At 46.3% G+C, this 23,525-nt stretch overlaps 1 protein-coding gene across 1 annotated transcript in view; it reads right to left on the minus strand.

Moving 5' to 3' along the window:
* DNAH1 (dynein axonemal heavy chain 1) overlaps nt 1-23,525 on the minus strand; it is a 115,366-nt gene that overhangs the window by 17,961 nt on the left and 73,880 nt on the right. The window contains exons 30-56 of the mRNA XM_054387214.1: nt 22,932-23,045; nt 22,170-22,358; nt 21,011-21,116; nt 19,874-19,987; nt 19,411-19,560; nt 18,843-18,929; nt 18,560-18,746; nt 18,355-18,446; nt 17,722-17,876; nt 15,871-16,048; nt 15,389-15,583; nt 14,611-14,730; nt 13,874-14,032; nt 13,505-13,609; nt 12,178-12,318; nt 11,629-11,789; nt 10,364-10,521; nt 10,084-10,257; nt 9,712-9,750; nt 8,485-8,663; nt 7,479-7,709; nt 5,937-6,133; nt 4,980-5,115; nt 3,291-3,499; nt 1,909-2,080; nt 1,383-1,574; nt 748-858 (exon numbers count right to left, since the gene is read on the minus strand). Coding sequence (XP_054243189.1) covers nt 748-858; nt 1,383-1,574; nt 1,909-2,080; nt 3,291-3,499; nt 4,980-5,115; nt 5,937-6,133; nt 7,479-7,709; nt 8,485-8,663; nt 9,712-9,750; nt 10,084-10,257; nt 10,364-10,521; nt 11,629-11,789; nt 12,178-12,318; nt 13,505-13,609; nt 13,874-14,032; nt 14,611-14,730; nt 15,389-15,583; nt 15,871-16,048; nt 17,722-17,876; nt 18,355-18,446; nt 18,560-18,746; nt 18,843-18,929; nt 19,411-19,560; nt 19,874-19,987; nt 21,011-21,116; nt 22,170-22,358; nt 22,932-23,045 — 4,051 coding nt within the window. The remainder of the gene's footprint in view (nt 1-747; nt 859-1,382; nt 1,575-1,908; nt 2,081-3,290; nt 3,500-4,979; nt 5,116-5,936; nt 6,134-7,478; nt 7,710-8,484; nt 8,664-9,711; nt 9,751-10,083; nt 10,258-10,363; nt 10,522-11,628; nt 11,790-12,177; nt 12,319-13,504; nt 13,610-13,873; nt 14,033-14,610; nt 14,731-15,388; nt 15,584-15,870; nt 16,049-17,721; nt 17,877-18,354; nt 18,447-18,559; nt 18,747-18,842; nt 18,930-19,410; nt 19,561-19,873; nt 19,988-21,010; nt 21,117-22,169; nt 22,359-22,931; nt 23,046-23,525) is intronic.

The raw sequence follows: 23,525 nt of genomic DNA on the forward strand, positions 1-23,525 counted from the left end.
TTATGCTGAAGATTTTGTTTCTAGAAGTGTCACTTCTGCCTACTCCCATGGTTAAAACACTACCAGGAGGTGTAAGGGGAATGTGGACTATAGCCCAATCTTTATCTGCTATGTGGGAGCATGGGAGATGGCAGACTCTTTCCTCTTTGCATGCAGAGCTGTATGATGTTACTGTCTCTGTTCCATCTGTCTCAGTCTGGCCATCCCACAGTAGCAGACAGGCAGAGAGGAACACAAGGAGAAGGGAAGGTGGTGACAGCCAACACAGGACACTTTTCTCTTCTGCAGTGGTGTGTGACACTGTGATGATCCCTGAGGCGTGGGCTATCAGGGGCAGGCTACAGCTGGAACTGCTGGAGATGGGATGTGGGGGAAGGATCCCTTTCAGGATCACCTGAGGACTGTCAATCACATTGCTACTCTGTGCTTGCAAAGATCTAAACCAGTAAGGAAATAGAGCTGGTAGCTTGGCTGCCTGACCCTCTGGGTTGTGGCTTCAGACAGGGACATCTGAACCATTGACAGCAAGGGGCTGGTAGGTTGTGGCTGGCCCTTATCAACACAAGAGCAGGGGCCCCAGCAGAAGGCCATCCTCCCTGGCAGTGCTGCTCTGCATAAATACCTGCTGTGCTAATCTGAGGCTTTTTAAAATGTCAGATTAAGCAGGATTTTGCACAATCCCTGCAAGGCCTCCCCAAGCCCTGTGACCAGTCTGAGCAATCAGATTGGGCTGTCCAACAGCTGTACCTGCAGTTGCTCCATGGTTGCCACAGTGTCCTTGGCTGCCTGTGCCAGGAGAGGGCGGGCGGACTCCAGTTCCTCCTGCATCTTTGCCACATCGTCTGCTGTTTGCAGGAGCTGTGGGAGCAGAGCAGAGTGAGAGCACAGGCAGCAGCCATGAAAAGCCTCAGAAAAGGGCTGTGCTGTCCTTGTGGGTGCTCCCTGCCTAGTGTCAGGTTCTGCCCTGGTTCCTTCTTAAGCAACGATCTGGCACTGTGGTGTGCTGATAAAGAGCAGTGCCTCGTGGTGCCTGCACACAGTGGGCATTACTTCATAAGCTCATGGCAACTGGTCAGCAGAACATGACTGCTGTCATAGGCATTTCAATTAAAAGGTTAATAAGGAACATCCTGAGAGATGATGAGCTACAGAGAGGTCTGTGGTCCCCAAAGACTGGGGACCATTCTTTTAGAGCTGTTACAGACTCAGACCTTCAGAAAGACTAGTCCTGGCAGAAGGTTTAGTTCTTAGGTTAAACCAAGTGAGTTTTTCTCCTCTTGCATAAGATGTGAAGGGCAGCTCCCTGCATCTCTGCAGCTATAAATACACTACTTAGAGCAGGTAAAGGGGGCCCAAAGCTCTCCTTGGTGTGAGGGACAAACCTTATCCAGGCCACCTTTCATCCTGTTCTTGGCTGTTATCAGCTCTTGTTTCTTCTTTCCAATCAAGGACCTGAACATGCTGAGAAATTCGAGGTAGCTTTTAGGAGTGACATAATTGTGTCTGGCCAGCTCTGCCAGGTACACCTGGCATTTCTTTGCCACACTCTGATGGATTTCTACACATACTTGAATCTACAAGGAGAAAGGAAACAAACAAGTTTATCCAGCACTGAACATGTGATAAACAAGTCAGTATGATGCCCACAGAGAGCAAAAGGGGCTTACAATGAGCCTAGGTCTACAGTCACAGCAAAGCTTACATAGATGTGTAGGCTTTGATGTGTCCATTTCAAGACATACAAAAGCTAACTGGTGCTATAGTTGAATGATCCTGCCATGAAACATTTCTGCTACAGGGTAAAACCTCTCTGCAAGTATGTCCTGTATCCATTGTCTTCATGTACCTATAGATGTGGCACACTGAGCATACAGGAGCTGTGTTTTGGGTGTTGAGTGTGGCACCTACCATCCCATCAGTATCTTCAGTGCTGGCACCAAGATGTGGAATCTCATGCAAGAAAGAGGAGGCAACACACTGCAAGGCTTCAGCAGGCCACTCATTAAACCAGTTGATGGTACAGCAGCTCACAAGAGAGGGGAACTGTCTCAAGCGTGCACGGAAGACTTCTCCAACAGGGCTGAGGGAAAGAAGTGCAGAAAAGAGATTCATTTAATGGTTTGGGTTGGAAGGCACCTTAAAGATCATCTAGTTCCAACCCCCCTGCTATTGGCAGGGACACCTCCCACTAGGCCAGGTTGTTCAAGGCCTCATCCAACCCAGCCCTGGACACCTCTAGGGAGGGGGCATCCATGACCTCATTTGGTAACCTGTTCCCGTGTCCCACCACCCTTCCTGGAAAGAATTTTCTTCCTAATATGCAGTCTAAATCTGTCCTTCTCAAGCTTTAATCCATTTCCCCTCTCCCTGTCACTATAAGGTCTTATAAAAAGTCCCTTCCTGTCTTTTTTTGTAGCTCCCTTCAGGTACTGGAAGGCTGCTACAAGATCTCCCTGGAGCCTTCTCTTCTCCAAGCTGAGCAGCCCCAACTCTCTCAGCTTGTCCCCAGAGCGGAGGTGTTCCAGCTCTCTGAGAGATGTTACAACTAGCTATAAATACAAGGTAAAATAGCTTTCCTCCTTCCCTAGAACCATCCCCAGTGCTTACAGTGAAAGAAGGAATGGAATATACCCAAGGAAGGAGGGAGGGAAAGAAGGAATGAAGGTTCAGCAGTGAACTGCATGTCACAGCTCACTCCTTGGAAGTCCTTGGTACTTTTCTGGAAGTATTAAGGTGGTAGGATAGTGATGTTTTATAGGACCCTCCCTAGGAAGAACACATAAGAGGTAAGAAATAAAAGTGATCTGAAATCTATTTCAAGCAGATGAGTGCAGAGATTGCATCACCAGACACAAATAAGGGTCCCTGGTTCTTCTATTTGTACTAGCACTGAGAATGTCCTGTACCTTGCCACAGCCCTCCTGCAAACAAGCTAACTGCTAATGGACTGCGCACTAGATGAACAAGGAAACATGCTGCAACTGAGCCCCAAATTCATGCAGGATATTTTTGTACAAACAGCCCAATGGTGCATGGAGGAAACTTGTATTTAATCTGGATCATGCATAAAGTTTGAAAAGTTTAAGAATATTATTATCTTGAAACCAGTAAAGTTTAAAAAAAACCAAAAGAATCTGGTTCTATGGGAAGGTGGAAAGCATACCTCATGCCTCTAAAGTCAGGGGCTTGGAAACAAAAATCACGTGATAATGTGGTATAATGCAAAGGCCTGGGGGGGGGGGGGGCAATAATTAACACTGAGAGCATAGAGTCCTATCCCTGAACTGTACCTCATGCAGAGGACCATGTGGATATTGCTGCGAACCCGTCCTGTGTAGGCAGCCATCAAGTTAGCCTTGGTGGGTTGCTGCCCTAGATCTTGCACAACAGGCTTCATAGCTGTCATGATCTGCTCTTGGTCATCAAGGCTGTAAATGTTGGGAATGTCACCTGAGTTGAGCAGGCTGTTGATGTCCTCAAGGAAGGATTCATTTTTAATCTAAGCAAATGATAGGGGCAAAGAGAAAAAAGCAGTTTCCTAAGTCAAGACAGTCACTTCTCCACATACCATGGAGATCACTGCTGCATAAATACAGCCCTCAGCCTCTGTTATAAGAAATCACTTCTCTGATCACTTGGCTCCAGTAAAGCGTCCTCTGACCCTAGTCCAGCATTTCACAGATTCATAGAATGGTTTAGAGTGGAAGGACCTTGAAGATCATCTAGTTCCAAACCCCCTGCCATGGGCAGGGACACCTTGCACTCAACCAGGTCGCTCAAGGCCTCATCCAACCTGGCCTTGAACATCTTGAGGGAGGGGACATCCATGATCTCCCTGGACAACCTGTTCCAGTGCCTGGCCACTCTTACTGTAAAGAATTTCTTCCTAATATCCAGTCTAAATCTGCCCTCCTCAAGCTTCAATCCATTCCCTCTCATCCTATCACTACAAGCTTTAGTAGAAAGTCCCTTCCCAGCTTTCTTGTAGCCCCCTTCAGGTGCTGGAAGGTCTCTTGGAGCCTTCTTTTCAATTTCCAATTGAACAGCCATTTTGTGGGGGGTGGGGGGGTGTTTGAAACCAAACCTCCTTCAGCCCATTCACTGTCTCCTTAGGGAAATGGCTCAGGGCCTTGCTGCCTGCCTCACAGTGACTGCAACCAGGCACCAGGTTGCTCTGGGTCTTCACTCCTCCAGCGCAGAATACTTAATTGTTAGGATAAAGCTCATTGACGTGGGAGATGGAGTAATTGTAGGGATGTGTCACAGCCTGTGGGACGATCTTCCTCCAGAGCTATACACACCTTTCCACCTTTGCTAAATCAGAAATACACAGCATTCATCTACTTGACTAAATGCAGCCTCCCATACCCCTCCTCTCCTACAGAAGCTTGTTACTGCAGGGAAAAGGATGTGGTAACAAGCAGCACTTGACAGATGCTCATCTTGCTGCTTAGGGCGCTGCCAGAAGGGATTTGGTTCCTTTGATAATGAAGGCAGTAAAAAAATCCCATGGGGAACATAACTATGAATCCCAGAAGCTGGCCCAGTCATTAGCAAGTTGCGGTTTACAGTAACAAGCCAACATTATTCCGTGGAACCAGCAGGCATGAGGCCCTAAATCTACTGGTATATTTGAAAAGAAATAGAATGATGTTACTTAGGACTTCTGATGTCAGTGGATAGGGTAGTGCTTAGCTTCAGGCAACTGAAAATCTTTGATCCCACCAAGCCCTTGGATGGAACTGCAAGGTGCTTCCCTGAGCAACAGGAGAAACAGCCCACTCAATTCCTTTAGCAACAAAGGCACCACCTTGTTTCCCTCTGACTTTTCTATCAGATAATGAAGGTGGGCTACTTAAGAAATACCAGTTATGTCTGGTTTGTACCAAGCTTTTCAATCCTCTTTAGGAGGATTTACTGAGCTTAGAGATGTGTTTCTAACTTCTGAAATGGAGTCCACCATGCTGATGCTCTTGTACCTGTGTGTCCACGAATAGGAATGTCTTGGGTAGACTTTCAAGGCCTGCCTTCATCATGATCTTCTTCACATCATCTCGCCATTCAGCTATGCCATAGTTTTTTGAAAGCTCAATCTGGAAACACTCATAGTCTGCCCTAAAGAAAAGAGAAGCCTGTGGAGTTACATCATATTAAAATCTCCTCTTCTGTCAGTCCTGAGTGTATGTTGTAGACTCAGAAGAAGAGGACTCAAGCAGCTTGTTTTCCTGAAATGAGTTCTGAGCACCTGCCTATCCTTGTGCACATTCAGCCAACAACTTAAGAGCATGTTTTACTCAAAGCAGAGATACCTGAGCTAGCCAGAAACCAGAAGTACAACTCCAGGTACTAATAGTCACACTGCTTCTAGGGCTCAATGCCTCGGAGTACAGAGGGAACAACTCTGTGTGGATTTTTTTGTTGTGCACCTGGGAATCATGGTTGCATTTTGCTAGCATCACAAGTATTTGGAACAACTTAGAACAGCTTAGTTCCCTGGTTCTTCAAGTTTCCCCCTGCAGGTCCCTTGGCTCCCAAGACTCACTTTTCTTAATTCCCAGGCTGTCAGGGTCACTTTATCATTTGTCACAAGTAGATCCTGTCTTTGTGTTCCTGCTGCCCAGCTCCCAGGCAGAAGTCCCTATCTCTCCCTCTGCAATGCTGAGTCTGCACAGGCCACTGAGCTGACACAGACCATGCTGGTTTTGCCTATTTGCTGCATGCCCACAGCAGTAACCCAAGCTATGAGCAGGCAAGAGTCCAATTTTTCTAGTATAGATGTGCATGTTAACTGAGCCCTAGCTCTTGAGTGTTAAATCTGAAGAGTCATCAACCAGAAAAATGTGTAACCAGTAGCAGGAGGGTCAGGAAAAGAGAGTTGCTAGAGGCAGCCCCAATGGAGCTGCTCCACATTATGTGTATAGAATTGCATTACTTACATGTGAGATGCCAGCCTGGTGAGAGACTGCCTCCCACTTCCCCCAACACCCAGGAGAAGAGCGTTCCCTGGAGCCTGCCGTAGGATCCGGCTGATTTGGCAGATGTGCTGTATTGCATCCATGAAAAGCACAAGCTTCAGCTCTGGGGTGTTCACTTGGTTGTACTCTTCCAGGTAATCCTCAATCACAACCTTCAGCTGTGGGCAGAAACAATCTGTTGTGGCTACCAGACACAAGCAGCTGAGAAGGGGTAGGTGATTGTCAGCACAGGTAGGCCTCAGCAGGGCAGTGCCTGGTGCTCAGCAGGGTCTGGGAGCAGCCTGCCTCTCTCAGTTGCTCCCTAGGAGCTGCTTGTGGGGAGGTGATAGCTGTCTTTGATCCATACTCCTATGGGAACTGCCATTGGACTGGATTGAATTTAACCAGAGGTAATGGCAACAGCTGCCAATGGTGACCTTTAACTCAGGCAAATGACTGAAGTCTGCCATTCTAGTGCTGCTGTTTGCCTGGAGAAATAGCAAGGCACAGTTCAAAATTAGATAGCTTATGGCTGCCTGACCCATACTGCTCCAGGCCCTCCCTCTGGGAGAGCTTCCTCACTCTACAGCTGACCATTGCCTGATGATGTATCCTGTGATAGGGATCCTGGCTGGAAAGGCCAGGTGCTTGAAGAAAACACCACTGGCTGTAGACATAGAAAAGTGCATTCCACTCCCAGTCCAGCCAACAAACAGAACAGCTGCAGGAACAGTCTCTCCTGCCCCTTGCAGGGCTGTTTTCAGTGGCACCCTCAGGCCAGAGCATGAAATGAAGCATGAAGACATCTGGGATTTGGTCCTCCTCGCTCAGCAAGAAACATCATCTGGACTTCCTACAGTGCTGACACCCATTTCGAGACACCAAGGTCCTGTGCTCATCCGTGGACTGTGCAACAGCTTGGTAAATCTGTCTCAGCTGTGCACACCTCTGGGGGGGACAGGCCTACCTACTTTGCAGGAGAGATTTGAAACCTCACTTAATTACCAGTCCTTATCACACAGCTATCACAAGAGAAGAGACAACAGGATAATCATCTGTTTCCAGCCATGAGCACAAAATGCACTGCTCATTGCCTTTGCTTAATTAGCGCTACCGAAGTACTCGTGGTATCTTCTCCAACAGGGAATCTGGCAGTAACATTAATTACTTGTGAAGGTCAATTGTGAAGTCTTTAATGGCAAAAGTAGTATTGTTTGGGGGTAATGTGCCATTTCTTTCCTGCAAATTTCACTTTTCAGTCCAAAGTGCAGCTCAGCTGGGAGATTTGGCATAGCAGGCTGCACCCAGGATGGTAATGCAGAGACAGCTTGTTCCACCGCAACTTCCTATCGTGCCAGATGCAGCCACTACCCATATCTGGGGTAGGATTTTACAGGAGAGCCCTGGGAGGGTTTGTGATTCCATACAACTTCAATTTAAGCAGCCCCATGGTTATCTTTAGTTTGCAGAAGACTTGGTAGATGTGAGCATAGTTCACATCATCATGATTCCCAGAGTCCTTACCGTTTCCTGGCTGAGGATTTCTTTGTACAGTTTGACACTGGCACCTGGCTCCATAAAGTCCCCAAATAGAACTGGCTGGGAGGGGACAACTTCCTCAAAAGTGGTGCCTAACTCCTCCATCATACTCTTCATCAGGTTGTCAAACCAGGTCCGGTCCTCCTTGCTGACCAGGCGATCACAGAAGACCCGGCAGCTCTCGTGGTACCACAGTCTCAGCAGCTGCAGCTTGTCCTGGTTGGAAATCCCAGCAAAAAATCCCCCGTGAGAGAAGCAGAGAGGCATTAAGAGCCCTGCCATCAGGAAAGCTGGTTCCTGCCCAGCATGTGGCCAGCTCCACTCCTGCTAGAAGGCAGCTGGAGTGGAGATAGAACTGGGTGGAGGAAGCTGCATTCCCTTCTCCTTTCAAAATCAACTCTTGTCAAAACAGCTGCTTTGCAGAGAGCTCATTACAGCTTCAGCTAATCCCCCCTCTATTTGTCCATCTGCCAGGCTTTCTTTGAGAGATTTAAATTTCATCTTGTTTGTCCTTATCTTCCCCCCTGTTTTCAGAATTTCTTGTGGTTTTTTGGAAAGATCCTTTTATTCGAGTGTAGCACAAACCCAGGCTCCCAAGCACTTCCTGTGATAAGTCAATCTCTGTTGGCTAGACTGGAGCCAGAGAGAGGTCCTCAAGAATGCTGAAGGGGCAGAAGCTTCCATTACTACAAGCTGGTAACAGGACAAGACCTCTGCCCCTGTGCAGTCCCCTATAGCTCCATCCAGCTCCGAATGGCCAGACTACATCCTGCTGACTTCATGTGGCCACTCACCTGCTTCTGTGCCAAGGAAGGGCTGGGGTGGTAGGAGGGGTCTGTTTACTACTGGTAGTAGACAACATAGCTAAAGGGAAGGTCACCTCATTCATTAAACAGTACCAAAATGCAGCTTCAACAAGAAACTGAGGCCTTGACTGGAACATTTCTGGTCTTCCCCTGGGTGGCACGGCTGTGCTGATGGGAGGACTCACCTCGATCTTGCTGGGCTCAGCCATGAGCATGCCTTGGAACACCTTGGAGAGGTCTCTCAGGTTGAAGGTGTAATGTGACTTTGTTGGTGTAGGCAGCAGTTGGGATGTGATGGTCAAATACACACGGATTGTGGCATCCACCAGGGGCTCGTTCAAGTCTTTGACTGCAAGTGCTCCTGCTGCAGGGACAGAGAAAGGTGGAGAGATGCCAAGGTGGCGACTCTGGATTAAGAAAGTCCTAGCTGTGCAGACAGGTGGCACTGAGTGGCAGAGGTGTTGCCAGTATTTGTCCAGGAACACTTTATTCTTCTGCCTTCTCATGCAGAGAGTGTGTGGAGACCTGACCAAGCACCTGCTCACTGCAGTGGAGTTCGCCAATGAGTTTCCCAACCAAAGCTGGGACAGTTGTGTGGTGTTAAGACTTCACACACCCCTGGAGGAGAGGAGACACTTCCTGACAGGTAATTGGTGCCTACCTGAAATACTCCAAACAGTTTTTCCTTCTCCCTCCTTGTACTCCAACAGTGGAGTCTCAGCTACTTTTAAGCTAGAAGGTGCAAGTGCCCTCTTAGCTAAACCTCCTTGCAATTAATTGAGCTCAGCAAACGCAAAGCCACTGAGGAATAACTTGTTATGCAATAGTCTGGCAGGATTTAAATACAGCTGCCAGTTTTAGAGCATAAAATACATTTCTGAAGTTCATTACAAACACTCCTGGGGAATCAGAGCCCTGTGACAACCTAGCATTTTGCATTCTTTTGCATTATTTCCCAAATGTTTTAATTTCTTCTAAAATCACAGCTAGATGCTTCAGTGTGCCCTTGAGCTCATAGTTGGATACTGATGCTTGAGAATATTGCAAGCACTCAGAAAGCTCTGCTTTGTTTCTCCATAGCTCACTATTCTCACTACTTCCTACTGGCAGATTTGCAGATGAAGGCACATTTGCAAAGATGATCCTAAATTCCCACCCTGTCAAATATAAGAGGACTCATTTCACTCCTAATGAACCCTTTTTCTGGGTGGCTGTAGCACCATCTTAGATCCACTCTGCTCAGCTGTCCACAGGCTGCAGCAGATGGAGAGTAACAGAAGGCTCTGCTTCCACAGAAGGCTGTTGTCTGGGCGTCTGTCTCCTGAAAGCACAGGTAAGCTATGCCATGCTGTGCCCACCAACTTGTATTGTTCACAGTCTCTTTCCTCTTTCATCTTTCTGCTTTTACTTACGCACTGGGTCTCTGTAACTTCTTTCTCCTAGGAGTCCATCTAGAAAAAGACAAAAAAAATGAGTTACAGTTTTACCTGCTGAGGTTGACGATATCTGCATCATCTATCACAAACAAAATCCTGCCTGAAAGACCTAGGCTATAGGATACCTCATTGATTGCTGATGTGCACCAGCAGAGTTGTGGCCCTGAGTCTAAAGTGTGTTTGAGCCCTCTGTTTGCTATGATTCAAACAGTGCTCTCCCAATAGCATCTTCAAGCAGCTAATGCAGTTTCCAGCTTCCAACACTTTGATCAGATCATCAATAATAATTCCTCCCCTTCCTGGGCTGACTTGCAACATGAGGAGGTGGGAGCAGATTGCAGAACTTACCCATCCAGCTGCCAAGGATGGTGGAGAAGATAGTCTTCATGCTGCTATTCTCCATCTCAGTGAAGGAGAGGTAGTTGAAATGGCGAGTGAAGCGTGGAGTGACAGCATTCCTTCCCCCTCCAGGAGGTCCCATGGCACAGACAAAATTAATATCTACCAGCTTCTTGAAGGTACCTTGAAGAATGCAAACTCAGGAATGAACGTGGCTAAAACCTCTCAGCAAAGATCTCCACAGCAGGTACATGTATCTAACAACATGCCAAGAGGATGTGGGTCATACCGATCTGCCTCCTGTCGTACCAGCCCTGGTGGTCCATCCACTGTCGCAGCAGCTCGATGGGTGGCTGAGCACCGTATTTCTCCAGCATGGGCATGTTCAAGTCATCAATAAAAAAGATTAAGTTCTTCCCAACTGGAGGCCCAAACACACCCTTCCGCCTGCAAGGACAGAGACTGCGTAAGGTCACAGGACAGCTCCTACCGCAAAGGTATTCCTAACTTGATCCAAAACCAGTTCTTTCTCCAGAGTCTTCCTGGGTCTGCAGTTTCAGCTATCCTTATATCCCATAGACTCCTTTTTATGGGCCTCTGTCCACAAAAGACCTGGAGAAATGTTTGTGGCACTGGCTTCTTTTCAAACATGAGTGAAATCTTGTCTAGAGACCTGCTTGAGAGAAACCAAAGGAGAGCCATGAGGATGATTAGGGGACTTGAGCACCTCCTCTATGAAGAGAGACTGAGAGCCCTGGGGCTGTTTAGCCTTGAGAAGACTGAGAGGTTTGTATAAATATCATCAATGTGTAAAAATATCTGAGGGGTGGGTGTCAGGTGGAGGGGGCCAGGCTCTTTTCAGTAATGCACACTAATAAGACAAGAAACAACAGGTTCAAGCTTGAACATAGAAGATTTCACCTCAACATGAGAAGAAACTTCTTTGGGTGATGGAGCACTGGAACAGGCTGCCCAGAGAGGTTGTGGGGTCTCCTTCTCTGGAGACTTTCAAAACCCACCTGGATACAATCCTGTGCATCCCTAAGTGATCCTGCTTTGGCAGGGGATTGGACTTGATGATCTCTTGAGGTCCCTTCCAACCTCTAATGTACTGTGATACTTATGCACTATGCCAATGAATAAATGGGTGCAAATAAAAGCCATGTAAACTTCAAACCATTGGCAAAAAAGAGGTTGTGAAACATAGGGTGTGGGACTGGGAGTCAGCAGCCACATTTTCTCCCTTCTCAGTTTCTATAAAGATCCTACACCAGGGTTTGCAAACACCTGTGCTGTGAAATGCAGTATTTCTGGGATAACCAGAACTGGAGCAACTTTTGCAAACCCTCACTAATGCTTCTCACTTTCTTGTCATTGTATGAAATGATTGCTGCCTCTCACAATCCCACCTCAGATTTGCTGCATCCCCTATTTATTATCCACAGCTCTATGTGCTTCAGCCCCTTCAGCTCATTGGACAAAACGAAAGGGGCAAGTTGATAGAAACACTAAGCTCAGGGATACTGCCTTTGCAGACACAGAAGGGAAACTTGCCTCTTATCCAGTTTGCTGTCAATGAGATCCTGGGTTTGGTTCGCAGAGGTACGTGCTGAAAACATCACCAGCTGAGTGATGTATCTGTGAGGCAAGTTCTTCAAAAGCTTGTCTGTAATTGTCAGAGTCTTCCCAGTACCTACGGGACCGATGCAGAGAACCTAGAAGCACAATCAGCAGTTAGGCGTTCAAAGGCTGGGAGAGGACAGAAGGCTCAGTGCTTCAGTAAGGACAGCTGCTCAACACATCTCTTGGTGTGGGACAGACCAGAACTGCAGGAAAGGGGTAGAGAGGGATGGTGATTGGCTACCTAGCAGTTGCTGCACCTTGATAGAGCAACTGAGTGTTGACCATCCTTTGGGGCACCAGCACAGTGCCTGAAGACTGAATGCAGAACTCTTGTGGCTTAGGCACAGCTTTTGAGCAGTGCCATGGGAATGGGAAATAATCTCAAAGTGTAGCTGTTAGGTTCTGACTGCAGGGGAAGAGGAAAGGGTATTCCTGTTAATGAGAACAATATAAGCACTGAAGACAAGGCAGGGCACCTACTGGCTTATGGTTTGTGAGCAACAGCTCCAGCAGATGAGCCATTTGGACTGTGTTCATCGTGGGCACAATAATGTCACAGAAGTTGGTATCAGGAGCCATGGTGAACTTTGCTGTAGAGTCCAACCACTTCTCCCAGCACACCTGAAAGGTATGGGTGTGATTAGCAGGGGTAGTTGCATCTATTCCCTAAGGGAAAACAGTTTTTGCTGTGCTTTCCCTAACACAGCTCCCTGTGGTAGCTCAGATTCTGATGAGGAATTCAGGTTTCTGTCTAGTCATACCTTCCTGTATGGCAATGCTGTGAGTGTCTGACTCTCTTAGAACAGAGGTAGCCCAAGAATTAGAAATTATTACCCCAGCAGCAACACACCTGTGCTCCCTTCTGAAAACCAGGATCAACGAGGGATGGAGCACTTGTGATATCTGCAAAAACTGAAAGTCTGTCCTAGGCTGACCCACCCTGTAAGTGCCCCCATGACAGAGGGCCAAAGAGGGCTTAGCTGGGATCCTATCTTCATATTTGGTGCCATCACCTGTGTTGTACTCAGAGGCTCATGGAGGTTTTGTACTTGAACAAGCCATGGACGACTTAGGCTAGAATCAAGTCCCAGACTAACCTCCCTGAGGCCACTATGCAAGTGAGATAGAGCCTTTGTCAGGGATGTGCTGGAGAACACTGAGAAAATGCACATTACTGACCACCCCATGTGGTCTGCTCACACAACCATGCTGGCAGCTTGTGCTCAGCATCTGATGTTCTTGTAGGTCTCTCTACTTTACTGTGATTTCAGGAGGGGGAAAAATTTTCACCCCACTTTTTTTTTTTTTCCTTTCAGCTCAGGAGCTAGTGACTGTCAGTCAGACAGGCCTTGCATGCCCTACTGCTCTGCTGCCTCCTGTGAAAAAGATGGCATATTTGTCTGTCTTTCTCCTTCTCCAGACTCTGCTGCACACAGCTCTCCTGCTGTTGTGCACTGCTTTCTAACACAGACAGGACTTTCCATCTGAGCATCTCCTTGTCCTCCTTCAGCAGCCACTTGTAGGGCCTGCTCACTTTGCTGAGCACTGGCAGAGACATTCAGGTCTGAATTAACCAGCCCTTGTCTCAGATTGGAAAGATCTGCTTCATAAGAAGGCAAGAAACTGCCTTCTTCCTTTAATGAAAAGTTTTATTTCACGTTCAACATTCCCAGTTGGTTCCTACAGGCCTTTTTAATTTGCCCTTTATGAGAAAATCCTACCAAAACCTGCAGGACTGTGTTGCTTCCTGATCCTGCCCTCCTGAAGGATTTCCCAAAGGACTGGAGGTGAAAGTGAAGTATTTTACCTCTCTAATGACCTCCTCATCCAGATCATCTTCAGCACTGCTAAGTCCAGCATCACACAGTTTATAGTCATAAACCAGTCCTTCTTCTGGGAAAAGCAACTGGATCTGTGAGAATAAAGCTGTGGTGAACCTGGCTGCCACAACTGCATTGACAGGAGGGTCTGCACTACTGCAAGGCAGACTTTACGAATGGGAAGCTGCCCAGGCCAGGTCTCTCTCCCAAACCTTCCAGATTCAAGAGTTCCTTGAAGTCTGAGGCAGATCCCAAGAGAAAGCTCATCCAAAGCTTCCAGGTATTGGAGAAGCTCTGACTCCCGTTCCTCACTACTAGTTCCTCTGTGGCAGAGGATGTTTTTTTCCTTTACTCACCTTTTCTTTTGCCATCTTCTCCCTCAGCCACAAGCTGAAGGCCACACGACCTTGGAAGTCTCCAGTACCACCCACACTCCAGATCAAGGCAAAGATAAACCAGGGCTCAATCAGCTCTCCAATACGAGCTGCTTTCTCCTGGGAAATCGTCCTAATTCCCTGAGAGCCAGACAAGAGCAGAAGTAAAATTCTCAGGCATGATTAAGGTACACAAAAGGCAAACTCTTCTTAATATGCTGTTTTTTCACAGGCCTGTTAATGTATTCTGTGGATTAAAACTTGTTGTTTCACTGGTGTACTTGAGGGACTCCCCTTGCTGAACTAATGTCACTCAACAGGGGCTGTGAGAAGAATTTATTCTTTAGTTTTTAATTTGAAAATTGTCCAGCATTCTTCAATAGTAATTCTCAAAGGACCTGCAATCAGAAGTGCATCACTGCTCAGCTCTGATCTCTGCTTTCCATAATTTCTCCCATTCCTTCTACTATAAATAAAAGCGAATCTCTTCCCTCCAGGCTGGTAGGCATGGAGCTTTTCTTTTGCTCTTTCAGTGGGCAAAGCATAACCATTCCAGGTTTACCTGTGCTTTGCAGGATGTTGTGTTACCTTCTGCCACATATATGAGGTACAACATGTCCTTTCTGCACCAACACCTTGTTTTCTGGTGACGAACCTTCAGTGTGACTTAGTGCACTTAAGAACTACAGGCACAAATGATACAGATGGTAAAATCCTACCTCAGTAGGGATGAAAGGCTGAAATAAACATTCCAAGAGCATGAGGAGGCTCCTTGTAAGGTTACTGTCTGTTGAGGCAATAATCTCCTTCACAGCGTTACGGACAAAGCTGATGGCCTCCTGTAAGGAGAGGCAAGAACAGGTCAGTGTTATCATCTGACACATTTGACTTTGGTTTTACCTTCTAGGGTTCTGGTTTCTCCTTGCCTCCCTATAGACTACATTTAGCAGGGTGGATATGGCTGAGAACGCTGCTGTTTCCTGCTGTGTCCCAGGTATCACTGTTTTGACCGGAAAGAAGCAAGTCAACCCTCTTGGTTCAAGTCTTAACCCCAAGAAACCTCTGGGCCTGCCTTTTGGTCCTGTGCAACAGTGTTGTTCATCTTGTGCCATGGCTTGCTCTCTTCAGAGCCTTCCTTTGCAGCTCCAGGTTATTCATTACTATAGTGACTTAGGGGCAGAGCAGAAATAAGAAGAACCTGTTCTTACAACTTTCTCCCTAAGGTTACTCTATTGTAAGCAACAGAGCTGTACCAGGGATCATCTTGTCCAGAAGATAATTTTTAAATTAAATAAAGCAAACTATAATGACCAGTAAGACTGTCACATCTGTAGGGAACAGCAAATAACATCTACTAAACCCAGAAGTTTGCATACTGGTAATCTGAAGTGTTCCCGCAATAGTATTTAAATCCAGGTCTTGACAAGTCTGGGCTGACTGACATCTTAGCTGACAAGCTCCAAGTCATGGAAAGGCTGCAACAGCATGGTAACTCACCTTGAGGAATCTCCTGAAGAGAGATGCTAGCTGCTTTGAGAAGGGCTGCATGATGCCTGGGATTTTTTGCAGCCAGCACTCGATGAAAGGCTCCAGCCCCAAGATGCTGGGCTCCAGGTAAACCATGCCACAGCGGGAGACTGTGGCAGGAGAAGCAACAGCCAGATCCTGGACTTCAAACATCATGGTCATGCTCTGGAAATTGCAAAAGGGATAGAAAGGAGGATAAGGACTCGATTGCTTCTGTTGTATCTTTTGGCATCATTTGGTGAAGCTGAATTCTTTCCCTTTGTTGCAGGAGCCTTCTTTCTGTTGTGTTTGTGCAGCTCAGCAGGGGACTGGCCAACACAGGGCTGCTACTGAGACACCAACTGCCATACGAGTCCATCGGAGGCATCAAGTGGAAAGTAAAAGGCAAATGTGTTCCAAGAGGGAGGAAGGAAAACAAACAATAGGGAGGAAAAGCAGGAGGAATGAGTTACCTGTGACAGTCTGATGATTTCCCCTGAGCTAAGACACAGCTTCTTATTGTCATCGAGCACTGTGTTCATGTTCTCAATCCACAAAGCATCAACTGGCCCATCAAATATGTACCATTTCTTGTTGGCATCAGTGGCTGCAGCTCCACGCCGGATGAGTGAGGAAAGGATCCCGTCTGTCCTGAAAGGTGGGAGGAAGACAGAGCTTGATCTGTTCTGGTTTTGCTGAAAAAAATAACAAACCTTCCACCATATAAGGTAACAGAGGCAGAATCTTACCCTGGTTCATGTGCCTGAGGATACCTGTGCCTCACTTGTTGGTGAGCTGCACAAAGCTCCATCTCCTTTTTATTTCACTGTACTTTTGTACATCCCAGCCTAAGCATCATCATGAGACAATTTCTGTGGGCATTAGGATCTGGACTTTGTGTCATCTAACTATAAAATACCACGCTTCCCTTTAACATCTCTCCCCTCAGTGAAAAGCAAAGAGGCCTTGCTAGCATCCAGTTCAGGTCACAGGTGGGTTATCTGCTCTCTGGAGGTGCCTCTTTTTCTCTACCAATTGTGAAGGGAGACTCAGGACAGCTACTCTGCTGAGGTGCTTCAGTTGGGTAACTATAGGAATCCAGGCTAAAGAGCATGACTCCTACCCTCTTAATAACTAAAGTTCCCCATCCTCAGCTGCCTGTGAACCCAGGTGGTGCTGAGGCTGGTGAACAGGAAAGCAGACACAAGAAATGCTGGCTGTTGACAGCAAGAATTTAATCTGTATGTGGAAACCTGGAGTTCAGTTTTTGTTTCAGCCCTGCACTCTATTCCCATTATTGAAGAATTGTAATTTTTATAGTGCTGGTGAATTCCAGGGTATTGTTATTGAGATCAAGGGAAAACAGTCTGTTCCAAATCTCAGCTGATTAAAACAGATGGATTTGTCTGTAAATACATTTTACATGGCTGCTATATTTTCCTTTTTGTCATATTGATGTGTCTGTGTGCTGCCCTTGGGTAGAGTCACATCATAAATAAACTGTCGAGCTTAACTGGAATATCCTAGGAAATGTCCTTCAGTAAAGATGCACCAGAGCCCAGGCTGGGAAGCTCCAAGTCTCAGCATCAGTAATGCTTATTTGCTTGCATTTTTCCTAGAGGTAGTTATGTTCATATTTATTTAGTTTCCCTTGTTTTACAGGACACAGTCTTTAGTTTTGCCCCTAAGCAAGTGGTGGGTGACAGGGCCAAAGGGAGATTCACACTGCTTCTCACACTTTAGCTTCTGGATAAAGTGAGCTGCAAAGTCAAACTCAGGTCACATATAGAAACATAAGCAGTAGGACTCGGCTGTCAAGAGGGCAAATGGGCTCTTGGTTCTTGCTTCCAAACCATGTAAGCAAGCAGGAGCCCTGGTAACGGGAATGAAATGCCTCTCTATGGCTGAAAGTCATTGCTCATCATTCAAGGCCACCAGTGTGTTTATACAGAACAATTCAAGTGCGTAGTACAGAGGTCACTTTTCCTCAGAAGCAAAGCAAGTGTTTTTAAGCTGCTGTATCTTCGAGCAGGGGGATGTGCTCCAAAGCAATTGAATTATTCCTTGTTAGGCAGTCAATGCTGCGAGCTGAGCTGCAGTAGCTGTCTGGGCATGTGCTGGCAGCCGGGCCAGGCACACACAATAAAGGATGTCAGCTTAAATGGCCGTGACTGGCTATTGTAGCTTGGTGAGGATAAGGACTTGATTGCTCCTGGGTTTATGCCACTATCCTACACAGTGCTCTGCCTTGAAGAGAAGACGCTCCAGACCAGAAGAAAAGCCTTTCCCGTCTGGAAGGAAGGAAAGCAGGTTTTGTACTTTACCACTCATGCGTTAGCAAGTTGAACTCTCCATAAAGCTGGCCCATTGTGATGGATTTGGGATTCAGCACAAAGTAGCTGACTGCTTCGTAATTCCCACCACTGGCTGCAGGCTGACCTTTCAGTGATGTCATTGCAGCTGCTAGGACTTCGTAACTCTGCAAAAGCAGGAGAGCAAGAGAATTAACTGACATGGTTCCACCATGACAAAGACATTTCTCTCGCAGCAACTGCATTCAAGAGGCAGTGAGAAAGGAGACCTGGTGAAGGATAGTGTCATAGTAAAGAGATGCCTTGATGTATTCACAGAAATGAAGCATTCCAGATGCAGGGAGGGAAGAAGTTAGATCTACCATTTAAGAGGTCTGAAACATCTTGAGATGTCAAAGTATTCCTCAGCCTGAGAAATCTGTAGCAGAGCTAGTAAGCCTGGGTCTAATCTCCTAACTCAAAGGAGTGAGCTAGTAACACACTTCCCCATGGCTACAAATCAATACTAAGAGGCAGCATCTTCGTGCCCTGATTTCTGCCTCAGAGAAACTGAAAATGCTGGAGCATGAATCTTCTGTAAAGCTTAACTCCCTGAATTAATAGGTAGGTGATGGTTTTCTGGGGACAACAGTGTTTCAACCTTACCTTTGTCTTCCCAGAACCTGCTGGCCCCACCAGCATAAGGCCATGACGAACCACAGTGGTTTCATAGAGCTGGATGCACTTAGTCACAAAACCTGTAGAGGAAGATGATGCAGAGTGGGTCTGGGACCAGCTGTCTCTTTCCTATGGCAGGGTGCTGGACTAAAAGCACAGGCCCAGTGGGAGCTTGTGGAGTCTTTCCCCTCACCATCAACATCCTTCAGATTCTGTTTGATGCAAGACTTGCGAATGGCTTCTTCCAGGATGCCATAATCAACAGGCTCTTCTTGGATCTTGGGAAACAAATCTGAGACGATACCATTGAAGAGCTTGAGGTCATCCTGCAGGAATTTGGGTATGTTGGCATCCCTGATAGCCCGCAGGCAGATCAGCTCCTGCAGAGATTTAAAACAAAGATCCTGACTCTGTTATGTGACTGCAGAAAGGCAGTCCTGTAAGTCCCTAACAGTGTGAAGTATAAGGACATTTACCTCATCCATAGTAGGATTCTCTCTTTTGAGGTTGCCAGCTGTTGAGATGACAGTCTTCACAGCTCTCATCCCAAAGTCGTAGTGGTCCTGGAAAAGGAACAGAGGAAACAATGTCATCAGATGCAGAAGCATCACCTAAAAAAGAGTGAACCCATGCACACACTCAGTCAACAGATAAGAAAAGTAAGAGAGTTATGCCTTCAGAACAACTGCTCTTTTGTCCAAGTCTACTCTCAGGATCCTTCAGACAACTAACTAGTCCTCAGCTGTACAGACTATAATAGGTGAGGAAGATGAGAATAACTGGATGATGATAAATTCTAGATGGAGGGAGAAGTAGGCAGGGCTGCCTGGCTCAACTGTCCTGCCACTGCAACCCTACCTGGGACTGAAGGTGAACGCAAGTCCAGTAGCAGGAGGAGAAACGAGAATTAGAAAGGAGAGAGATAGAGGAAGAATAGGTTTTTGTGACTTTTTGTGAGGCATCCAGAGAACTATCCACGTACTTTGTGCCTAGGCTGAGAAAGCCTCACATTTAAAAAACAGCCCTGGACATTCAGGCATCTACCTGACTGCTGAGCTGCTCAGACAATAGTTTGAAAGTTGTGGTGATCTTCTTTGCAAGGACTTTGGCTTCATTAAATCCAAAGGAGTAGAGTGAAATCTCAGCAATCATGGAGTAATCTGGGACCATCATAGCCACAGGACGAAAAAGAGCCTGAAACAGTTCCAATGCAAGATCAAAACATTGATTGTTTCTTACTTTTCCTACCAAACAGAAAAAAAGTCTGAGTATCTATCCCAAACTGTTTAGAGGACTCAGCAGGAGTATGTCTGGCACCTGTCAGGGCAGCATCCCTGCAGACTGCAATCTGAGGAGTGTCATTTGCTTACAGATGTGTTTCAAATCTTCAAATGATCCTAGAAACTTTCCAAAAGCATCACATCCTAATCTTTGTCACAGACACCCTGATGGTCTGGGTAGCATCCAGCACCTGTTTCTTGCTGCGTGTGCAGTGTGCCCTCCTTACCTTCAGGTTATCAGGCAGTTCAGTGCGCCCAGCATACCCTGGGTTCATTGTGATGAAGACTGCACAGGATGGCACCAGGGGAATCTCTGTGCCTTCGAACACGAAGCGATCCACCTAGAAAATTAAAAATAGGATCATCCTCAAAGAAGAGACCCTGACCTGCAAATTAAATAATGCAGCAGAATCTTCCACAAGGAAACTCATGGCTTTCAGTAGTCACATTATCAAGCATGAACACACAGAGCTGCCACACAACTGCAGTGACTCAATCTGGACCCACTGAAGGAATCCAGTATTACCAGCAGTGTTTTTCCCTGTTTAAGACACTGGACTCATGGAAGATTTACTGATAGGATACTTTTTTTTTTCTTTTTTGGCCCTTGAACAGACTTCTATCCTTCCAGCTGTAAACAAACATCCTTCCATTTATTCTGCAGTAGAGTTTGGACCTGAATTAATTCATGGCAGGGAGGGCAAAGAGAAACCTAAATCCTTTTTAAAGCTGTGTAGGTAGTAATTTCAGATGGGGGATAAAGTAATGCAGAAGTCAAGCCAAAGTCAAGGAGATTCGGGTCTTAACCTCTCTGAGTCTCCAGAGAGCAAAGTAGAAGCTGGCTGCCAGACTAGCTGACAGCTGAGTCTCCATGTAAAGGCAACAATTCAGTTAATGGTGCAGTCCTGTGTCTGTGTGAGCATACATTTTAATGCACATATTGGGTTTTGTGAATCCACTAAAGCTTGGATAACACATTTAGACAAACATGGTGCAGAGCAGCTCATGGCAGAACACTGGCTGCCTTTATTACAGCTCCAACTTGTATCAGCTTGGTGGATCTGTATCTGAATGTCTCCCACACCCAAAGTCTGTTGGCACTGCAGCTTAAGCTGAGACACTTGAGAGTGTGGGCAACTGTGGCAGCACAGATTAGGGTGAAGTTATAAAACCCACCCAGGGTGCTGACTATGTAATAGCCTGATATGATGTGCCACAGCTAGGGTGTTACTTGTGCCTCTCCAAGCTCAAATAGGTCTGAGGTGCCCTCGAGCAGTGAAGCATGCAAAAGTCAGAGAATTGCTTAGACTAGCTCAAGTGGAGGTTTTTTGGTCTGCCTTTGTATCCACATGTTCATTACATACCCTCTGCTGCTGTGCTTTCTGAATGGTTGTGATCTGTTGGGCCACCACAGACAGCACCTCAATATCAATACGGTTGAACTCATCAAAGCAAGCCCATGCACCGGCACTGGGCAAGGAAGGAAAAACAAGGGCAGTCAGGAACACCACATGGGAGCAAACTTGCAGTCAAACATTCAGCTGGATCTAGAAATTGCAAATCTACATACTGGGGAGACAGCACAGAGACAAGAAGTGAACCTAAAAGGTACCTAATGTCCCACAGCAATGTATTGGTACAGTGGAAGAGGATGCAGCCCTGCACCCTGAGTAAGCATCTCAGGCCATGTGATGAGTGGGAAGCTGCATGGCCCCTCCAAGGCCATGGCAATGTCTGATCCTACAGCATGGGACAAATCCTGTGTGTTACAGATTTGGGTTTGGAAGAGGTGGCATGTTGAATTCCTGTTTTCTACCTGAGCTAGAATTGTAGCAGATACAATTTAGACACCTCTGAAATCCATTTTTCAGAGCTTGGAAGGCTACATATAAAGCTGGAAGCATGTATATGAGGAAGGTGATCTTCCCACAGGGCATGGTAAGTTAAATTACTTACAAAGAAAACATCTGAGAAAAGAATGTCAGCTTTTGTTGGAGTAACTAATTCAGATTCACCAGTGTGCAACAGACTAATTGGAGCAGGTCTGTTTGAAATGTAGAGAAGAGAGAAGCTTCTCTGAGAGGATCCCTCAGGGCTTAGAGCAGTCTCTCTTAGCTGCTCAATTTTGGATACACTCAGCAGATACTCTCCTTCTTAAGATTAAGCAGCTCGTGGGCTGAATCTCAGTCTAAATTGTATGATATTAAACCAAAGGCCAGAGCTGCAAACATTTGCACAGGTGAATAACAGTGGATTAGTGGATTGGTGCAAAGCATTTTAATTTTGCCTTAAATGAACAGGATCTCTTTTTATCCCTTTTTTAATTTGATTGGCTGATCTGCCTCTCCCTGCTGACAGGAATTTTGTAACTCTGCTCATTCTGGAACACAGTAACCCCCTTGCTAGGGCTCTGCTTGTTCTTCTGGGATGCAAAAAAAAAAAAAATTCCCACCAATTCCCAGTGGCCAGCATCCCTGTATCCTACCCATCCCTCGCTAATGATCTGCGGCATTTTTATTGTACCTGGCTAGTCCCTTGAAAAATTTCCCCATTGCCATAAAGTCAAGCTGGTCAGAGCAGTTGAACACTACTGTTTGGATTGCCAGTGCTTTGCCCAGGTCTTTTGTTGTTTCTGTTTTGCCTGTTCCTGCTGGTCCTGCAAGTGCTCCTCCAAATTTCAGGTGCAGAGCTGCTGTAAGCGTCAGATAACACCTACAACAAAGGAGAGACCAGATGATGAAAACCATTTTTACTACTGATCTCAGAATGGGAGAGACATGAACTATCCAGCTGGAGACAAGTAAGAATCCATCCTTTATTGTTATGTGGAACTGCTTGAATATGCAGCATTCTGCAAAGGAGTTAGCTATGTGGCCTTGATTAGTATTCACGGGGGCCTGCATGGATAAATCCTTCTGCCACTGGCTACAAATTCTCTCTCCAGAAAAAAAGACAGTTACAAAAGGGTAAAACTATTATTACTGCTATTCTAGAGTATTAGATGCCCCTCATCTACTGGTTCATAGAAGAGCTATTTAGCTATCAGGTAGCAATTGTATATGAATCAGAGCACTACATTAAGAATTAGGAGAGTGAAAGCACTGATCACTAGGAATATAGTAGAACCAATGCCAGAGTGCTCCTATGCCCTCATCTCAGGTAGTCCTTTACTGTACAAACAGTTTCTATTTACACATGTTAAGCAGTAAGACTGGAATGGTCAGAGGATTGTTCATCCAGGAAAAAAACAAACCCCACCTATTAACTAGAAAACAAACTCCTTACCTGTCAGTGAGGGGCGTGATAACCAGGCGGCCACTGTTCCCCAGATACTCATAGCCATAAATAAACTCAGCATTGACTGCTGTGATGTACAGGTCCCCCTTCATCCAGCAGTATCTAATGAGTGAACATGACATCAGAAAGATAAATGCTGGCTGACTGACAGTACAACAGCTCAGAAGACTACCGCCTGCAGGTCTGGAGACCTGAATGTCAAGGGATCTACCTTCTCAAGATGAGAAAGAGTAAGGTAACACGACAGGATGGACAGGAGTTCTCACAGGACTGAAAGTGGGTGTTCAAGTGCTGCACTCCTTGATCAGGAGCATGTCCTTTCATAGTGAGGTTGTGAAACATCATGGTTTAGTCTGTATTGCCAAAGTGAATGCCATCTAAACTAGGTCTGTCTCAGATGCCTTAGAACCGGCATCCTTAGAAGACTTCAATCCCACTCCTCATAGAGATGCTGAAGGCCATTCAGGAATACTGCTTATAGACTATGGAAACTCTTGTTTCTGTTCTTCATTGACATGGCTGATTGGTAAGGACAATGAAGACTGGCCAGAGAGGCCAGGTGAGGTTCAACAGCTATGCTCT

This window comes from Indicator indicator, chromosome 15, assembly GCF_027791375.1.
Source record: "Indicator indicator isolate 239-I01 chromosome 15, UM_Iind_1.1, whole genome shotgun sequence".
NCBI lineage: Eukaryota > Metazoa > Chordata > Aves > Piciformes > Indicatoridae > Indicator > Indicator indicator.